We start from the raw sequence: 17,457 nt of genomic DNA, 5'->3' as shown, positions 1-17,457 counted from the left end.
AACTGGTAGTCCCTTAAATAGGCCTATCCACTTCTGATAATGTCCAGATTTTCAGTTTATAGGATAAATGTGGAACTTTATTTGTTCTTCATTGAATTCAGTGTAATGTATAAAGACAATCACCATAGTCCATACAGACACAGGAACACCAAATGTCTTTGGCAGTAATCCCTTCATGGTTGCTTTGAGGTGTGTAGTATTTAGTAAGTTTAATCATAGGTAATTTGTATGCTTTGGGTGGGGTTCCCTGGAAGACCAAACAAATGTTTTCCAAAACAGTTATTCCACTGAGAAGTAAAGCAGCAAAAATATATTTTATTAATATGGAGTTTTTATTAGTGCAAAATTTAAAATATCATATATCCTCTTGAAAGTTAAAAAAAAGCACAGTGCTTTTTTACAGTTTATACACTTTTACAAACACTTTCCAAATTTGATTCCGATTAAAAGCCTGTGAGGTAAGAATTTTTATTATTCCTGTTATGCAATTAGGAAGCAAGTAGTTTATCCAAGATCACATAGTAATTAATTGGAACAACTTGAATTTAAACCAGTTGTTCTAATACCAAATTCTGTGGTCTTTTTACTACCACATCACTGTGGACACCATGTACTTTTTGCGTTTAAAAAGTAACAACAACAAAAAATAAATAAAAAATAAATAAAAAGTAACAAATCGTGAATACATATTGTTACATACTCTATTATATACATATGTAAATATTAGTATATAGATAGACAAACGGATACATATTTGATAGGCTGATATTAATACCTGTCATTGGGGAAAAAGAGAGAATAAGAAAGGGTAAGAACAGAGAGGGAGGTCAGAGGATTCTGAAAAGCAGCAGTCACTCACGTATGCATGAGCAGTGATGAACGCCTTGCCATGAAGAAGATCCAGATGTTTACAGAGAGAGGAGTGGAGAGGCATGGCCTTTTAGAACGTTGACGCTAGAGTGTTGAAGCTTTGTACATTTTTTCCAAGATAAGCATTAACGGAATGCTGCAGCGATCTGGCTGCCCTTTCTTTCCTCACCATGGATGACCAGGATTGATTTAGCTGATCTGTCTGCAGGCCCGTGCATGACTTCTTTCTGTTTTCCCACTTCTTGTGTGTCTCTCCCAGAGCTGCACACCTTGTGGAACATGACCTTCTCGGAAGGAAAAACTATGGGATGAATTTATTTTCATGTCTTTGGCTGATGTGCTGAAGTTTCCCTGCATATGGCTTAGATACCCCTTTACAGTAAAATAAAGTTTATTTCCTCCATATTAATTTATATTCTCTAATTTCAAAAAAAGGATGTGAATTGTAAAAGTTAAAAATGCTTCTGTACCATTGACTGGTTTTGCTATTTCATGAGTACTCTCCTTCTACAGCATTATCAGACACTCAAGGGAATTTTCTTTTGAATGGGAATTTTGTTGTAAGTATGTCCAAAAAAGAAATCAACGTACAAGGAGCTATTTTTGAATACAGTGGTTCAAACAACTCGATTGAAAGAATTAATAGTACTGATCGGCTGGAAGAAGAACTTCTTTTGCAGGTAAATTCTCAGTAGTTGTTAATAAGATAGTTTTAATCATGTTAGTAAAGTATGATGCTTAAGTGCTTTGCATTTATTATTAAACATAAAAATTATATCTTTTAAGAGTATATCTTTTATGAATTAATGGTATGCTCCTTTGTATTTTTATTGAGGTTTTATGTGTGGGTAATCTCTACAACCCTGATGTACGTTATTCCTTCAATATCCCCATGGAAGAGAAGAGTGATCTGTTCACGTGGGACCCATATGGACCATGGCAAGACTGTACAAAAATGTGTCAAGGTACACTGGTATTAAATGAAAGAGACAAAAGTTCAGCTCTGCATGCTGGTATAATCTGGGGTGCTCTTGAGTCTGACTGCCTGTGGAATCCAGGCATGTACACCACACAGACATACAGAGGTTTTCTGTCTTTTTTCTCTTCCTGCTTTTCTCCCCACTTATTCTTTGGTTCTTATACTTAACAGCCTCCCTTATCTCTACCCTTTTCAACGTTCTCCATCACTGCTTCTTCCCTATCATGTCCTCGTTCTCTTTCTCGCTGTCACAGAAGGGTTCTCTAACTGGGACTCTGTTTCCCGGTGAAATACCCACCCTCTTGTCCTTTCCCCTCAACACACTTTCCCAGCCACCCATCTCCCTCTTTTAGTGTTGGGGTGTCAACATTCTCTCATTCTTTTATTTCCCTTCTCTGACCACAAGGAAATGTGTTTGTACTGATGGATGGGTAACTGAAAGGAATATAGAGGGAGATGGAAAAACAGCGAAATTTGTAGTAGAGAAAGCAAATGAAGAGACTGGTGTCTTTGGGCAATCTGTAATTACGAATACCTAGTTGTGTGATGCTACATTTGTGCAAATCAGTAAATGTTTATTGAGAGGCTACTTTGTTTTGGATTATTAGGACCCTGATTTGCATTAAAGCTTTAAAGTCATATGGATGAAACAGAGGCATGCGTAGGTCATCTTAGTTTTAAATGGTAAATGCAATGCTACAGGTATGCACAGAGAAGACCCCAGGAAAGGTGGAGGGGGCAGTTTGAGGAGGTGAAACGGGAAAATACAGGGAAGTTTGTATAGAATGGAAAGGTAGTTCTGATGGGGACTAGAGACAAGTTTTGGCAATTAGGGGAGCAGTGAGTCAGAAGAGAGGCAGATCAGAACAGTATGGAAAAGAGCTGAGAGAAGGTAGGTGGCCAGAGGCAGTGATCACAGATGATGGAAACATGCGGGACATTTTAACAAACTGACCTCAAGGTGCCAAAGAAATTGTGGTATCCCATTCAGAAAAAGGCACAGACTTCGTCCTGTGGTGTCGGGACAGGGGTGCCTGGATGATAGCGTGGAAACAGGCATTCCTGTTTGAGCAGTGTCTCCGGGGAGGGAGACTGAAGTAGATGATGCCAGGCTGACTGGGACAACGCTGTAAGTAGGAACAAAGCTTTAGGAACACAGGAGATGGAGGAATTCATTTTGACGAAAGACCCTGGTTATGCTTTATAGAAGAGAATTTCGGTTTGGGGAGCTGGGACAAGCATTCCAGCATAACTGGGTAAGCTGGTCTCTGGCAGTGGATATGGGGAGCTAGAAGAAATCTAAGTAACAGTTGAGTGAAAGAACATTCTAAAATGTGGGGAACACACCAAATAAAAAATAACAAGATCCAAATGAAAGGTGGGACGAGGCATTTTGAGATAGTTTGGAAGTCTGAACCAGGAGAGCTCTCTTGTGTGCCAGAGGAAAGGAGCTATTAAATCAATTGCCACAACGTATACTATGATTATAGTTCCTTTGATGTGTGTGTGTAACTTTTGGGTTTCTTTAAAGTGAAGTTGCTTCAGTTTTGTTTACTTGTTTCCTGTGTACTGAAAATGGTCAGTCCCCCAACTTTTTGTGAGTGCTATAAATTTTGTCTTGGTATCTTGAAGCACATTATTCAATGTACCAGTTTCAATTTTCCTTTATTTTTCCTCATCTGTTGCTCCTGTGGCCCTCTTCTCTCGTGCTCTAACTTGGCCGTGTTGCTTTTCAGGCCTGTTACACGGCTGTCATCATGCACTTTCCCTTTTTTATGTATTTGATTCCCTGTGTTCTAAATCCTATGAATTCCTCTTTTTATTTCCTCCATTGCGAGGAACATATCTGTCAGTACTTTCCTGAGAAAGAGAGGCAGGTTTTTGGAATTCTTTTTCTCTCTGAAAATAGCATTATTCTATTCGCGCGTTGGATTGATAGCTTGGCTCATATAAAATTCTAAACTAGACTGTTTTCCTTTAGAATGTTGAAAATCTTGTTTTCTGGCTCATTTTCTGATTTCCCGTGCTTGGATATGACACTTCCTGATGTGGAAGTTTTGTTTCTCCCCACCTTAATTCTGGTGGTGTGGAATAGCAAGACAATGTGCGTCGGTGCGGCTTTTTTATTTGTCTCTTTTCCTAGGTAATGAGGATGCATTCCAATCGGGAAACATAGATTCTTTGACTTGAGAAGTTTTGTGCATGATTTCTTTGATAATTTCTTCATGTTAAATTTTCTCTTCTGTCTTTGTAAAATTTGTATTGTCTGGATATCCAGCCTCCTGGACTGATCTCTCATCTCCTAATTTCCTCTCCAAATGTACCTTGTTTTCTTAATGTTTCTTCTCAACAGCTTGCTTTTGTTTCATGGATGCAACACCCATGTCCTCGAGAGTATTAATCTTAGTCTTGTAAGTTTCTTCTGCCCCCTGACGTATCTATTTCATCTTAGTTCTGTTTTGCTTCTGCTTCTTTTGGCCTCTTTTGTGTGAGTGACTTTCCTAAAGTGTCTGCTGATCCTTTGCTGTTTGTTCATATTTAAGACTAAAGTACCAACTGAAAGTCCTGTGTGGGTTAGATAAGTCAACCCTCATTATAGAGTAATTGGATCTCTAAGTAGTCCTTTCTTGTGTCACTGGGGGAGAAGCCCCAAATGTCATTGTCATTTGACCTTTTTTCTTGGGCTGAAGAGTTTTCCAAGAGAGGAGTTCTCCCATCTTCTGATGGTCAGTTAGGGGATGGGAGAAACCATAAAAATTGGCTTGGAGCCAGAGGGAAATGGAGGGAGAGCCCAGTGGGCCTGGGTCTCATCATTCAGTATGGGACTTTTACTGAATACCCCTATTTTTAGTACAACTTCCCTTTTTAGTACAACTCCCTAACTTCCCTCAGCTGCTGTGTCTGTGCCCTCAAGTTCACCTTCTCTAGAGCTTTGCTGTCCAATATGGTAGCCACTAGCCACATGTGGCTAGCCCATTGAAATGTGGTGTAAGTGTGAAATGCACAATGAATTCTATAGACTTAGTATGAAAAAAGAATGTAAAATACATCATCAATAATGTTTACATTGCTATCAGGTGGAAATGATCCTATTTGGATATTATCTTGGATACTTCTATCTTTTTACTTCTTAATGTCACTACAAGACAATGTAAACTTACATGTGGTTCACGTCATGTTTTTATTGGGCAGTGCTGCTCTCGACGAGAAGGTAGGAGTCTGACCAATCTTCATAAATAGTGTTCAGTCACTTCTCCATTTTCTCAGGCCTACCCCTCACACATTCACCTCTTTAGAGGAAACTGGTGTTTTTGACTCCTGGACTTTGCTTGGATTCTGTGGCATGAATGGTTTGTTTCTTACTTTCTTCCTCCACGACCTTAGATTTCAGCTTCCTTGGCTCTATTACAATAGTTATTTCCATCTTCTTTTCATATTCAGAATTTCCTTTTCTTGCCTGCTGTGTTTCCTTCTTTATACTTTTTGCTTTTTGTTACTTGAGGTTTTTGCCTTTTCAAAATTCTTTATAGTTACCTCAGATGGTATTTAGGAAGGAGCAGAGATAAACATGCATGTTCATGTTTAACTAACTGAAAGTATACAGTTGAACTTGGATAAAACAGAAATTTGATCATGGCACTGATGGCTTAAACTTATTCCTGTCTCCTCATTGCAGAAAGTGCAAAGTTCAGTCTACTCTGGCCCCTGTGGCTTCTCTTAGTTTGCTTTTGCTGTGGTTATGCCCCATACAAACAACCGCCAAATCTCAATGACTTAGAACAATAAAGGTTTATTTCTCGCTCATACTATGTGTTGGCTGCTAATTGGCTCTGATTCTTCTCCAGCTTGGTATCTGCATCCGTGTCATTTTTCAAAAAAATTAATAGACTTTATTTTTTTAAAGAAGTTTTAGGTTTAGGGCTTCCCTGGTGGCGCAGTGGTTGAGAGTCCACCTGCTGATGCAGGGGACACGGGTTCGTGCCCCGGTCCGGGAAGATCCCACATACCACGGAGCGGCTGGGCCCGTGAGCCATGGCCGCTGAGCCTGCGCGTCCGGAGCCTGTGCTCCGCAACGGGAGAGGCCACAACAGTGAGAGGCCCGCGTACCGCAAAAAAAAAAAAAAAAAAAAAAAAAAAAAAGTTTTAGGTTTATAGAAAAGTTAACAGAAAGTACAGAAAATTTGCATATTCCCCCTTCGTCCATACCCTCCCTCCCCAGTTCCCCTATTGTTATCATCTTGCGTTTGTGTTGCACATTTATTACAATTGATCCATTATTATTAACTAAAGTCTGTCTGTGCTGCCTTTTTCATTCATGATTCCAGGCTGAAAGATCAGCACCATCTGGGAAAGGCTGTTTTAGAGACGGAGGGAAAAGGGAAGGAGAGTTGGCAGAAGCATACCGTGGCTTTTAGAGCTTCTGCTTGGAACTGGAATAGGTCACATCCCCTTACAGGTGGTTGTCATAAGCCTGATGTCAATGGGCAGCGAAGTCTGCTCCTCCTATAGGAAGTTATAGTAACACTGTAGCAAGTGGAGACTGTAATTTTGTTACAGGGAAAAGGGAAACAAATAATGGGGAACAGGGGTGTAGTGTATCATGTATTGTGTATCCTGTATCATGTATCGTCAGCACTGACCCTGGCCATTCAGTTCTCTATTAGCAACACTTCAATACAGCTATAATAAATTTCTTTCTACTCCACACCTGTCCCACCTTCCCTTATGTCTCTCTACTAAGCAAACTCCTCAGTGTTTCAGGATTCAGCTTGCTTATTGCAGAAAGTCATTCCTGACTAGATCAATATGCTAGCCTATTTGTATGCTATGCTGGAATTTTTTTTTTTTTTTTTGCTTTCTTAGCATAATCCTTCAGGCTATTAGCAGAAGTAAATGATTATGCAACATCTCCTTATGTGAATTTTCCTTTAATTTTAAATTTTCATTTGGCTTTGGCCAAGGTCTTCATAGAAGAAAAATTATCTGTGTACGTAAGAGTGATCATATGGTAGTGTCTGATCAAAGATGTGACCACTTACCACTTCCATTGTTGGTGACTGAAAGGTGCAATACAGACTGTGAACTAAGGTAAGTAAAAGAGAAATAATGTATAATGTAACCAGGTTAAAATCAGTAAGTGAGGTAAGATGTAAACATCTAGTGTAGTGCCTCTCACAGGGTGGACGTGTAATTAATGTCTATCCTTTGCCCCTTCGGTTAAAAAACTTTAGACTCACTAACTTACTGTGAAACTCGGAAGTTGGTTTGAGTTTTTTATTCATAGTATTTGCTGAATTCCAGTATAGAGGCCTCAATATTTTGTGTAAGAAATCGAATCAAATTTGTCTGTAAAATAAATACAGGAAAACTCTAATCTGAAAACCTATGGTTTAAAGATCTGAAACAATACATTTTGTAGCACTATCCTATAATTCTCATTGAACTCATGAACGAATAAACTTTTAAAGTTTGAGGATTAATCAATAAATTGATTTCTACATCTTATCAGTATTTTGTCCGTTAAACATTAGGAACATGATCCTAGATCATGGCAGAAAGTTTGTTCTTCTAAAATTTTTGTTATTTGATTATCTGTGATGGGTCTTAGAGTGAAGCTAAGAGCAATAACCCCCATGTAGCAGGTGACAGTCAACTTTCAGGGATGGCCAGAACCTCTTTGACTCAGCAAGGATGAGAATTTTTATATATTTATAGTGGTATTTGAAGGCCTATAGTGAAAGGCTAATGACAGAACAGCCTGTACAAGGTGCATCCTCTACATTGCAGTAGAGTGAAGCACAGTGAAACCCTTGAGGTGCAGGTGGGATGGAAAGGAACTCCATGAATTCTCTTATCTGCTGTACTAGTGCACTCATATTGTCTGAGAGATTGCTAGACTGTAATTGAGATAATGTGGCCCAAACTGGCAGACTTTACTTGTGGAAAAAAGTGTTTTCCCTGGAAACATGTCTAAAAATAGATTACTTGAGTTAATGAGAAAATGTGATATGCCTTACAAAAACCAAGTTTACCAACTTGTAAAGGCTTTATCTTTATTGATGTAGTCATATTCCCAGATATTCCCTGATCCTCCGTCAAATAAAGGTTGCATAGGGAGGCACTCCCTGATGATGAGTCAAATATATTCAGTTGTAGTCTTAAATCTTCTACTACGTAACTGAGCAATCTTGATCTCAACTAGTTGTTTTCAAAGGTCTAGCGGGAGGCGTGGGGTTCCTAAGACCTCCAAAGCTGCCTCCAAGTGCCTGTATAGCTGGTTCCCTACCTCCGTCTTTAACCAGACACTCCATGTTTATGTATTTGGAGTGCAAGTTAGATTTTATTTGGAAAAAAGTAAGATTTCTGACAAGTCAGGTGTTCATACCATTTGAATGTACGGCACCTCTGGTCTTCATTTTCTCATCTATAGAATGAAAGTTTGGGCTCTGATGTCTAAGAAGTTTTCATCCCTAAATCAATGATACATCAGATATTTTTAGGTAGCTTGTCCATTAATTGCAACAAAATTTTAAAGATGAGTGATATACGTGAGTTTCTCTGAATCCTTTTTTTAAATTGTGTTCGTTGGCACACCTCCTAAGTGTAATAGCATCATTTTTTGAAGGTGGTACATCATTGGCAAAAGTGAATGTTCATCCCTTTGTGGTCAAGGATATAAGTCATTGGACGTCCACTGTATGAAGTATTCCATTCATAAAGGACATACTGTTCCAGTAGATGACCACTACTGTGGTGACCAGCTTAAACCTCCGACCCGAGAACCCTGCCATGGTGACTGTGTCTTAACAAGGTGGCATTATTCAGAATGGTCCCAGGTACAAAGAAAAAGATTGCTTAAGAAAAGTTGCTCCTTTTTTTTTTTACCTCTAATTAAATATTTGTCACTCTAGAGTTTTGTTAAAATTTTAATTTTGTGTCCATTTGTCACCACTTTTCTTTTTTTAATCAGTGTTCCAGGAGTTGTGGAGGAGGGGAGAGGTCTCGAGAATCTTACTGTATAAATAACTTTGGCCACCGTCTTGCTGACAGAGAATGCCAGGAACTTCCCCGAGTGACAACTGAGAATTGCAATGAATTTTCCTGTCCCAGTTGGGCCACTAGTGAGTGGAGTGAGGTAACATTAAACCCATGAGGCTTAGAACTGTTATTACATTGTGTAGGAGAGCTTTACAATCGAAGGCTATATAATTCAAAAAAATTTTCAATTTATTTTATCATGTGGTAAATAACTTTATCAAGGTAGTTAAAACATTTAAAAATGGTTCGTTCTTTAACTGTTTACAATATCTGGCCAACAATGACATACTGATGTTTAACCTATAGCCACTTTCATAGTGTCCACAGTAGGCTGAGATATACACTTGTTCTAAGGTTAGTTTTGTACCTTTGTTTCTGGAACAAACCAACCTTTGCACTGGGATTTGGGCAGCAGAAGTTTGGGATGGCTGATTTTACCCCGTGTATATCTCTGATTTTTCTGAGGAGTGAAGGGAAAATGTCCTTAGGAATGGTCTTTCAGCTGTATTTGAATATGCAAATTGATCATTCATTATATATTTTGTAGGTATATGTGCTGACTAATACTGAAAATAATGGTCAGTTGTATTCTTACAGTGTCTTGTTACATGTGGAAAAGGAACAAGGCAGCGGCAGGTGTGGTGTCAACTGAATGAAGATCACTTGAGTGATGGCTTCTGTGATCCAAGCACCAAACCTGAGTCTCTGAGACCATGTGAGCTTCCTGCATGTGCTTCCTGGCAAATAGGACCATGGGGTTCTGTGAGTATATGATAAGGGTTTTCTACTCTAATCCATCATTACAGAATAACACAGAAGTTGTGGTGTATTCACTCTTTAGTGGCTGCATCTAAATTTGGGTGTTTTTTTGGAAAAAGATTCCTGAAATGTAAATCCCTACCTGCACGATTTTGTCAGTACTGCTAATGTTGCTGTGGTAAATATTCTAGCTTTGCTTTTTAATTCAGTTTTGTTAAGCAAAATGCTACAAATTTTATGTTTTCACGAGGAACCATATTCAGTATCCTGTAATAAACCATAATGGAAAATAATATGAAAAAGAATATATATATAAATAACTGAATCACTTTGCTATACACCAGAAACTAACGTAATGTTGTAAATCAACTATACTTCAATAAAAATTTTTTTATGCTTTCATCAGCTTTATTTAAACTATAGACATTTTCATGTTCGGTGTCTAAATTATTATCTTTACTGTATTTAGAGTAGGCATTGTTAGGAAGTTTTGCCAAACAGGCGGCTAGGAATCTGCTGGATGAGGGTGGGCAGCTTATTATCCTACACAGGTTGCCACAGTTGCTGGGAAACCTTCTCTCATCTGCCCTTTAACTCTGTCCTATGCTCTTCCTTTATCTCTTTGAAATTTACTTAGCGTATTGAATGACATGCATGCACCAGGTCGATTTTGAAAAGTATTTAGTTTCTCTAAACTGTATTGACTCTGCCTCCAAAATATCAGGCTTCTATTGATATTTTTACATGATAACTTTAAAGATATAATAATTGTCCATTTTAACTTCACTATTTTATTAGTATCTCCATAAATTTGAATAAAGGTGTGTGTTGATTCAATTTGCTCATTTTAAGTCTAGAATCTGGTATAAAAGACCAATAAAAATATCTACTGAAAGTATATTCTTAACTGTCTATTTACAAAGAAAATTAAGTTTATGTGATTTTTGAACAATGGTGTTTGGTATCTGCTTATATTCTTTCAGTGCACAGCCACCTGTGGACACGGGTACCAGATGCGTGCTGTGAAATGTGTCAATGAGCTACTTAGTGCACTGCTAGATGATAGAGTATGCCATGGAGCTAGTCGCCCAAGTGACAGGCAGGTAAAGGACACCTCTTCATGGATTATAAACAAAAATGTTTGATACAGGAGGATTATTGATATGTTAAAATTATTTCCATACGTATATTTTCCACTTAAACTTCTATGCCTTAAAAATGTATGTGGGTGACTTTCCTGGTGGTCCAGTGGCAAAGGCTCCGTGCTCCCAATGCAGGGGGCCTGGGTTCGATCCCTGGTTAGGGAAGTAGATCCCGCATGCTGCAACTAAGACCTGGCGCAGCCAAAAAAATAAATAAATAAGTATATTTTACAAAAGGTGTGTGGGCATCAGAAAGTATATTGTTCTTGGTTTTGCCAGCTTTATTGATGCCTTTTTTTTACTCTTTATCTGCCATTGGATCACTCATTTAACTTATATTTCCATCCTTTGAACTGCAGAAGGCCGAACCTCTAAAGCGTGTCGTACTGCCTAAGGGAGCATCCTGTGTTCATTCAGGAGGTCTCAGCTTAGTGGTATTTTTGAAGGACTATTACTCTTTTCAACCATCAGGCAGAATGATCCAAACTTTAGCCTTCAGAGTCATACTATCCACTTCTAGCCCTTAATAGTATTTTGTACATTTTTTTTTTTTTTTGCAGTACGCGGGCCTCTCACTGCTGTGGCTTTTCCTGTTGCGGAGCACAGGCTCCGGATGCGCAGGCTCAGCGGCCATGGCTCACGGGCCCAGCCGCTCCGCGGCATGTGGGATCTTCCCGGACCGGGGCGACCGGGGCACGAACCCGCATCCCCTGCATCGGCAGGCGGACTCTCAACCACTGCGCCACCAGGGAAGCCCATATTTTGTACTTTTGAAAAATATAAACCTTTACATCGCTTCTTTGTAGTTTAGAGTGCAAATGTTCTTTACTTATATATGTGGAGGATGAAATGAAGTATAGGATTTAGTATAAAGCAGAATGTTAATTAATTCATTGATGTTTTGTGAGACCCATTTTTCTTTTGAACAGGACTGTATTGTTACACCTTGCCCAATTATCCCTAAAATTGGGGCCACTTCATTACCAGCCCTCCCCATGGGAAAGATAGCACAATGGCGATATGGTTCTTGGACCCCAGTAAGTGAATTCCTTTCAGAGGTACAGTGTTTCTACTATGGAGCCTTTCAGACATCCACAGAATAGTTGCTACAGATTTGCCAAATTAATGTATGCATTCATTCTCAGGTATTTTGATGAATATAAGGTTTAGAATTAGATAATTTAATGACTAAATCCTCTTCTGCCTTTCAAGAGCTCTGTGTCTCTGGGAAGAAATTTAAGTTTTCTAGCTCTATTTTCTGATCTACCAAATGGGGATGATAATATTTATTGATTATTTTTTTAATGTTTATTTTATTTTTTTTTACAGCAGGTTCTTATTAGTTATCTATTTTATACATATTAGCGTATACATTTCAATCCCAATCTCCCAATTCATCCCACCACCACCCCCCCACTTTACCCCCTTGGTGTCCATACGTTTGTTCTCTACATCTGTGTCTCTATTTCTGCCTTGGAAACCAGTTCAGGGGATGATAATATTTATGTCCCAGGTTGTTATGAGAAGCAGATGTGATGCTTTTTATCAGCCTTTATTTAAACTACCACATATTCATGTTGTTTTTCTAAACTGAAGGCTTTAATCTATTCGGAGTATATACTCGCTTTAGTATATATGAAAATATATACTAAATATATGAAAGATATATGAAAATATATGAAAGATACATTTTTAAGTTTCACATATTCTCTGAATATTTTAATTATGAGAGTCTATCTACTCTATTACCTAGGTCTTCAAAAGTTATCTTAAATGATATCTTAAGATTCTCTTACATAAAATATTTTCTGTTCTTTTTTAAATTTTGGCAATCAACTAATCAATATTCCTAGAAGCTGAGTATTTTGTTTCATTACCACAAATATCTGATTTGTGAAATTTATTTTCTAAACTCATTGGGATATTCACTGCCCTGTCTTTGACTCAGAAATGATGCCAGGTGATAGTATTTATAATTTAACTTTTTTCAATAAACTTGAGGTTTAGAAATTTGAACAACAGCCAAGTGTAAGGGATGTGGAAATGTCCTGTATAACTCCTTGGTATTATTCAATTTTTTTAGTGCTCTGTGTCTTGTGGAAGAGGGAATCAAGCCCGCTATGTAAGCTGTCGTGATGCTCACGATGGAATAGCAGATGAATCATATTGTGCCCACTTACCCCGACCAGCTGAAATAGCTGTCTGTTTTAGCCCTTGTGGAGAGTGGCAAACAGGGAATTGGTCACCTGTAAGTATTTTTGTGTGAAAAAAATGAAATGAAAAATTTAAATATAATACTTGCTATTTGAGATAATGTAGTTTATTGGCTGAATTTGTGATCAGTGTTCAGCTTCCTGTGGCCATGGAAAAACAACTCGACAAGTTTTATGCATCAACTATCATCAGCCAATTAATGAGAATTACTGTGACCCTGAAGTCCGCCCTGTGATAGAGCAAGAATGTAACCTGGCAGCCTGCCCTCCCACATACAGCCACTTTCCGAGTTCCTCTGAGCAGCCAAGCCATTTACCAGGCAGGAATTTTCCATTAACTCACAAACCAGAAGATAATCAAAATCAAGGGGTCCATCCATCAATCAGAGGAAACCAGTGGAGAACAGGACCATGGGGATCAGTAAGCCCTCTTTATTGAGTTATACTAATTGTGTAATTTTGTTATGTTATATGGCCTTTTAACAGATATGTGTGTAATGACATCGAATGCTTTTAATGCTAAATTTTTCTGAAGATCAGTAGTTTAAATCTTAAAAGGATTAAGCAATTTTTGATGCAGATTACAATTCCCCAGAGTTCTTATTGAATTATACAGTAATGTGATGTTATGATTACAGAGGAATGCACTTGAAAACAATCTCAGAGTTTATTATAGTAAAAATAAAAGAAAATCTTTTAAGTGTTAAGACTACCAGTGTTTATGAAGAAAAAAGCCCCCAAAACCCAGAAATTACTCTGATAGCAGTGCAGTAAGCTGGAATAAAATCATGATTACTAGAAAAGGTACAACTGTGGTTCATATTTTATATGAGAGTAAAGATACCAAATAAAGAAAAACAATGTGAAAGTTTAGTAACTTAACATTATCTTTTGGTTTTTTTCCTTCCTAGTGAGACCTGAAAACTTTAATTCCTTTTTACTTAACACTTAGGACAAGGGTGAATTTCCTTTTGCAAGCTTTAAAACTTCACCTTTCCATCAACAAATTCTAATGAAACCCCTAGTTAAAACCCAAGTGTTGGTTATGTTGGGTTAAATAAAACACATTATGTATTAAAAAAAAAAACCCAAGTGTTTTTTTGACAGATATTCTTGATTCAAATTATTATTCCAATGAGGGGGGTTTTAACGTGGAGAGCTTGAATTTGAGTCAAAGTACTGATTTTTTGTGGGGTTTTTTTGATGTAATTTTGTGCCATGGAATCTGCAGTTTGTGTGTTCCTGTGTTCCATCCTTTTCAGTGCTCTAGCAGTTGTGCTGGAGGTATTCAGCGTAGAGCTGTGGTTTGCCAGGATGAAAATGGACAAAGTGCCAGTTACTGCAATGCAGCCTCCAAACCCCCAGAATCAAAGCACTGTGATTCGGGGCCTTGTCCACGGTGGAGCTACGGAAGCTGGGGAGAAGTAAGTCATACTATCTCCTAAACTTGTGGAGATTATGACATCTCGCAAGACTGAAAGTTAAGCACTTCATATTGTTACTGTTGGGTAATCTTACTTCACTGTCCTACAGAGAAAAGATTTTTTTTTTAATTGAGTCAGTAAAAATATATTCTTTTAATAGACATTGTGTCATGGTATAAATCACTCATTCATGATAGGAAATATATACTCCAGATTTTTAACAGAATCCTTTGTGCTAGCCAATAGGTCTGTGACCTACTAAAACCTCTCTAAAAGTAGTATATTATTGTTTTAATTTCTTAGAAAATTAGACGGATATAAACAATTAGAGTGATATATAGGCATGTTTATATCCTTCTATCCATATCAATTGAAGGCTGAACCATTCATTTGGTGAATCTTTTAAATGGAGAGCTGTCAGTTATTGAGTGCTTTCTTCATGTCCTGGCATTCTTTTTAGGCACTGGGATTATGAAGATAGTTTTAAAAATGGTTATAATGAATACTAACTCCACCTATATTATGCATGAGAAAGAAGAAAGACTTACATTGGCTTTGGATGAATAAAACAAACTGCCTAATTTAATTAGTCAGATATTTTTGCTGAATGATTTTAGTACATATTTTCTCTCCATAAGGAGTTTGGAAATCATTGTTTAAAGATACACTCTGACCAGGTGCTAATAAATAGCAAGTACCTCTTTAAAATGTACTTTTACTATTTTCCAAACTGAAAGTAACTTTTTAATTTCTGAGTTAAATCTCATAGTGAAAATTCAAATAAAATGAAAAATTGTGAAAAGATAAGAACTTTTAACATTTGATACATTTCCTGCCAGACTTTTGTTCTGTGTGGGTTCCAGAAATAGGTTCATACTATACATGCCACTTTGCCATCTGCTGTTTTCATGTAATATATATATACTGAACATCTTTCTATGTTCATAAATTTTGATCTCCCTTATTAGCTTTCACGGCTACACAGTCATCTTTTGATAGGATACCATACATTATGTAGTTAATACCTACTACAGTACCAATTCTCAAAATTTTGTCTTTTTTAAAAAAAATTATAGAACTAAAACTTTGATTTATTTTTTACCCAGGAAGAAATGTTGAGAACTATAAGGATTCTTATATTTCTTATATAAGAATATAAATATATTCTTATATATTTCTTATAATTATAAGATTATAAGAAAGGATAACTAAATTCTAGCAATACTGATTATGTACTCAACATTGAATAAAGCAATATAATATTCTTTTTGAAGCCACATAGTTTTGATTTTTCTTCTTATTTTTAGTGTACACAAACATGTGGAGGAGGAATAAAATCACGATTCGTAATATGTCTATTTCCCAATGGCCAAATGTCACGAGAGCAAAACTGTGAAATCTTAAACAAGCCACCTAGTGTGGTACAATGTCATGTGCATGCTTGCCCTGATGATGTATCATGGCATCGGGGACCATGGAAATCGGTACGATAGTATTCTTATTTTTATCCTTCTGTTTTGTTTTGTTTTTCTATGTTCCTTTTACTTTAATTTCCTCTCTTCATAAATTGTGATGCACACATTTTATCTTCTGATTTTTTTTAAAGTAGACCATTGGCCCTCTTGGCTTGATAGTTTGAAAGAAGAATCATTCAATTTCAAGTACTGTAATATATACATATATATATATAATAGTTTTATATGTATTTATTTTTTTATAAGTGAATTTTGAACCGTAGCACTATTCTAATGGCAGTATCTTTCTTCAGTACACCTTTGGCTTGCCCACAAATTAACTGGAAATATTTTACTATTTACATTTGTACATAATGTTAACATTGTGCTTATAACAATGGCAAGTTAAGGCTGTGTCTTGTTTGAGTATATAACTGTTTGTGGCTTTTGTCTGTCAATGTCCAATAACTGATCTAAAAGCAAGTAACATTCTTGTTCTTATCATTGTTAAACTTAGTATTTTGTTTGGAAATGTGAAAATTATTGTATTAAAAAATATAGAGAAATTTACTTACACAAAGTAAATTAATTGTTTACAGTTTGTCACATACATCATGGAAAAGTATGATTTATATAGTAGTTTATAAGAATATTCATTTCTTCCACTGTGTGGAGTTACTGTGTTTTGAACTGTTTTAATTTTTTATTGTTTTTGGAGCCATAGACAAAATTCATAAATATTTATGAATGATTAATTTCCTCTAGTATTTTTCAAATATCAGGCTTTGAAGAATAATTAATATATAAATATATTGAAATTAGCATTTTGGTCACTTTTGATATTTTAAATCATGAACAACTAAGTATACTTCTCTCAGGTGAAAAACTGATTGGAGTCTATAATCTATTTATAATTAAATTTATAAAGTTAAACAGTTCTTTATTTGGAAAATAATTATAACTCTGGTTTTATATCCAACCCTGATGTGTACACTTGTTTTACTTCACCCAAGTCAAAGCTTTATGATGAAATGTAAACCTGTTTCAATTCATGCTATTTGAAGAACAGGTCAAGTTCCAGTTCAGGCTGAAATTCATCTTTAGAGTCAGTGTGACTGATACAAAACAACAGAACATTTTAACTTTATAGGAGGATCTTAAAGTTAAATGGCTGCATTAGAAGTAGAGAGCCATTACTTTTCAGGAACTAACAAAAAACATATTTTGCTATGGAAAGCATTCACATATTTACTTAATAATATGTTCACTGACCGTCTGCTATATCCTAGGTACTGTGCTACAGGAATAATAAAGACATATTTCTTACCCCTATGGAGTTTACAGTTTAGTTGGAGAGATGTGAAGTACTGTAGGAACTCACTATAAAGATATTTTTTGTTAGTCATTTTAGATTGGAAATTCACTTTCTCCTTACTATATCTGTTACATTTTCTTTCATTTTATTGGTTTAATTTGCAAGCCTAGTTCTTAATAAGACTTAATCCATAGATTGCCTTCTTGGAATTTTGCCTCAATTAGGAAAGCAGACACGAAGGTTTTATTTTCCCCACTCGTTCA

General features: G+C 36.7%; 1 protein-coding gene across 1 annotated transcript in view; it reads left to right on the top strand.

Annotated features, from left to right (window-relative positions):
• Positions 1 to 17,457, top strand: part of ADAMTS20 (ADAM metallopeptidase with thrombospondin type 1 motif 20) — a 194,168-nt gene that overhangs the window by 106,079 nt on the left and 70,632 nt on the right. Inside the window, exons 17-28 of the mRNA XM_060026168.1 lie at positions 1,384 to 1,550; positions 1,706 to 1,835; positions 6,811 to 6,937; positions 8,475 to 8,685; positions 8,820 to 8,984; positions 9,485 to 9,649; positions 10,630 to 10,749; positions 11,718 to 11,825; positions 12,872 to 13,036; positions 13,132 to 13,422; positions 14,264 to 14,425; positions 15,733 to 15,909. Coding sequence (XP_059882151.1) covers positions 1,384 to 1,550; positions 1,706 to 1,835; positions 6,811 to 6,937; positions 8,475 to 8,685; positions 8,820 to 8,984; positions 9,485 to 9,649; positions 10,630 to 10,749; positions 11,718 to 11,825; positions 12,872 to 13,036; positions 13,132 to 13,422; positions 14,264 to 14,425; positions 15,733 to 15,909 — 1,988 coding nt within the window. The remainder of the gene's footprint in view (positions 1 to 1,383; positions 1,551 to 1,705; positions 1,836 to 6,810; positions 6,938 to 8,474; positions 8,686 to 8,819; positions 8,985 to 9,484; positions 9,650 to 10,629; positions 10,750 to 11,717; positions 11,826 to 12,871; positions 13,037 to 13,131; positions 13,423 to 14,263; positions 14,426 to 15,732; positions 15,910 to 17,457) is intronic.

This window comes from Delphinus delphis, chromosome 11, assembly GCF_949987515.2.
Source record: "Delphinus delphis chromosome 11, mDelDel1.2, whole genome shotgun sequence".
In the NCBI taxonomy this organism is placed as follows: domain Eukaryota; kingdom Metazoa; phylum Chordata; class Mammalia; order Artiodactyla; family Delphinidae; genus Delphinus; species Delphinus delphis.
This window is presented reverse-complemented; position numbering and strand designations above follow the sequence as displayed.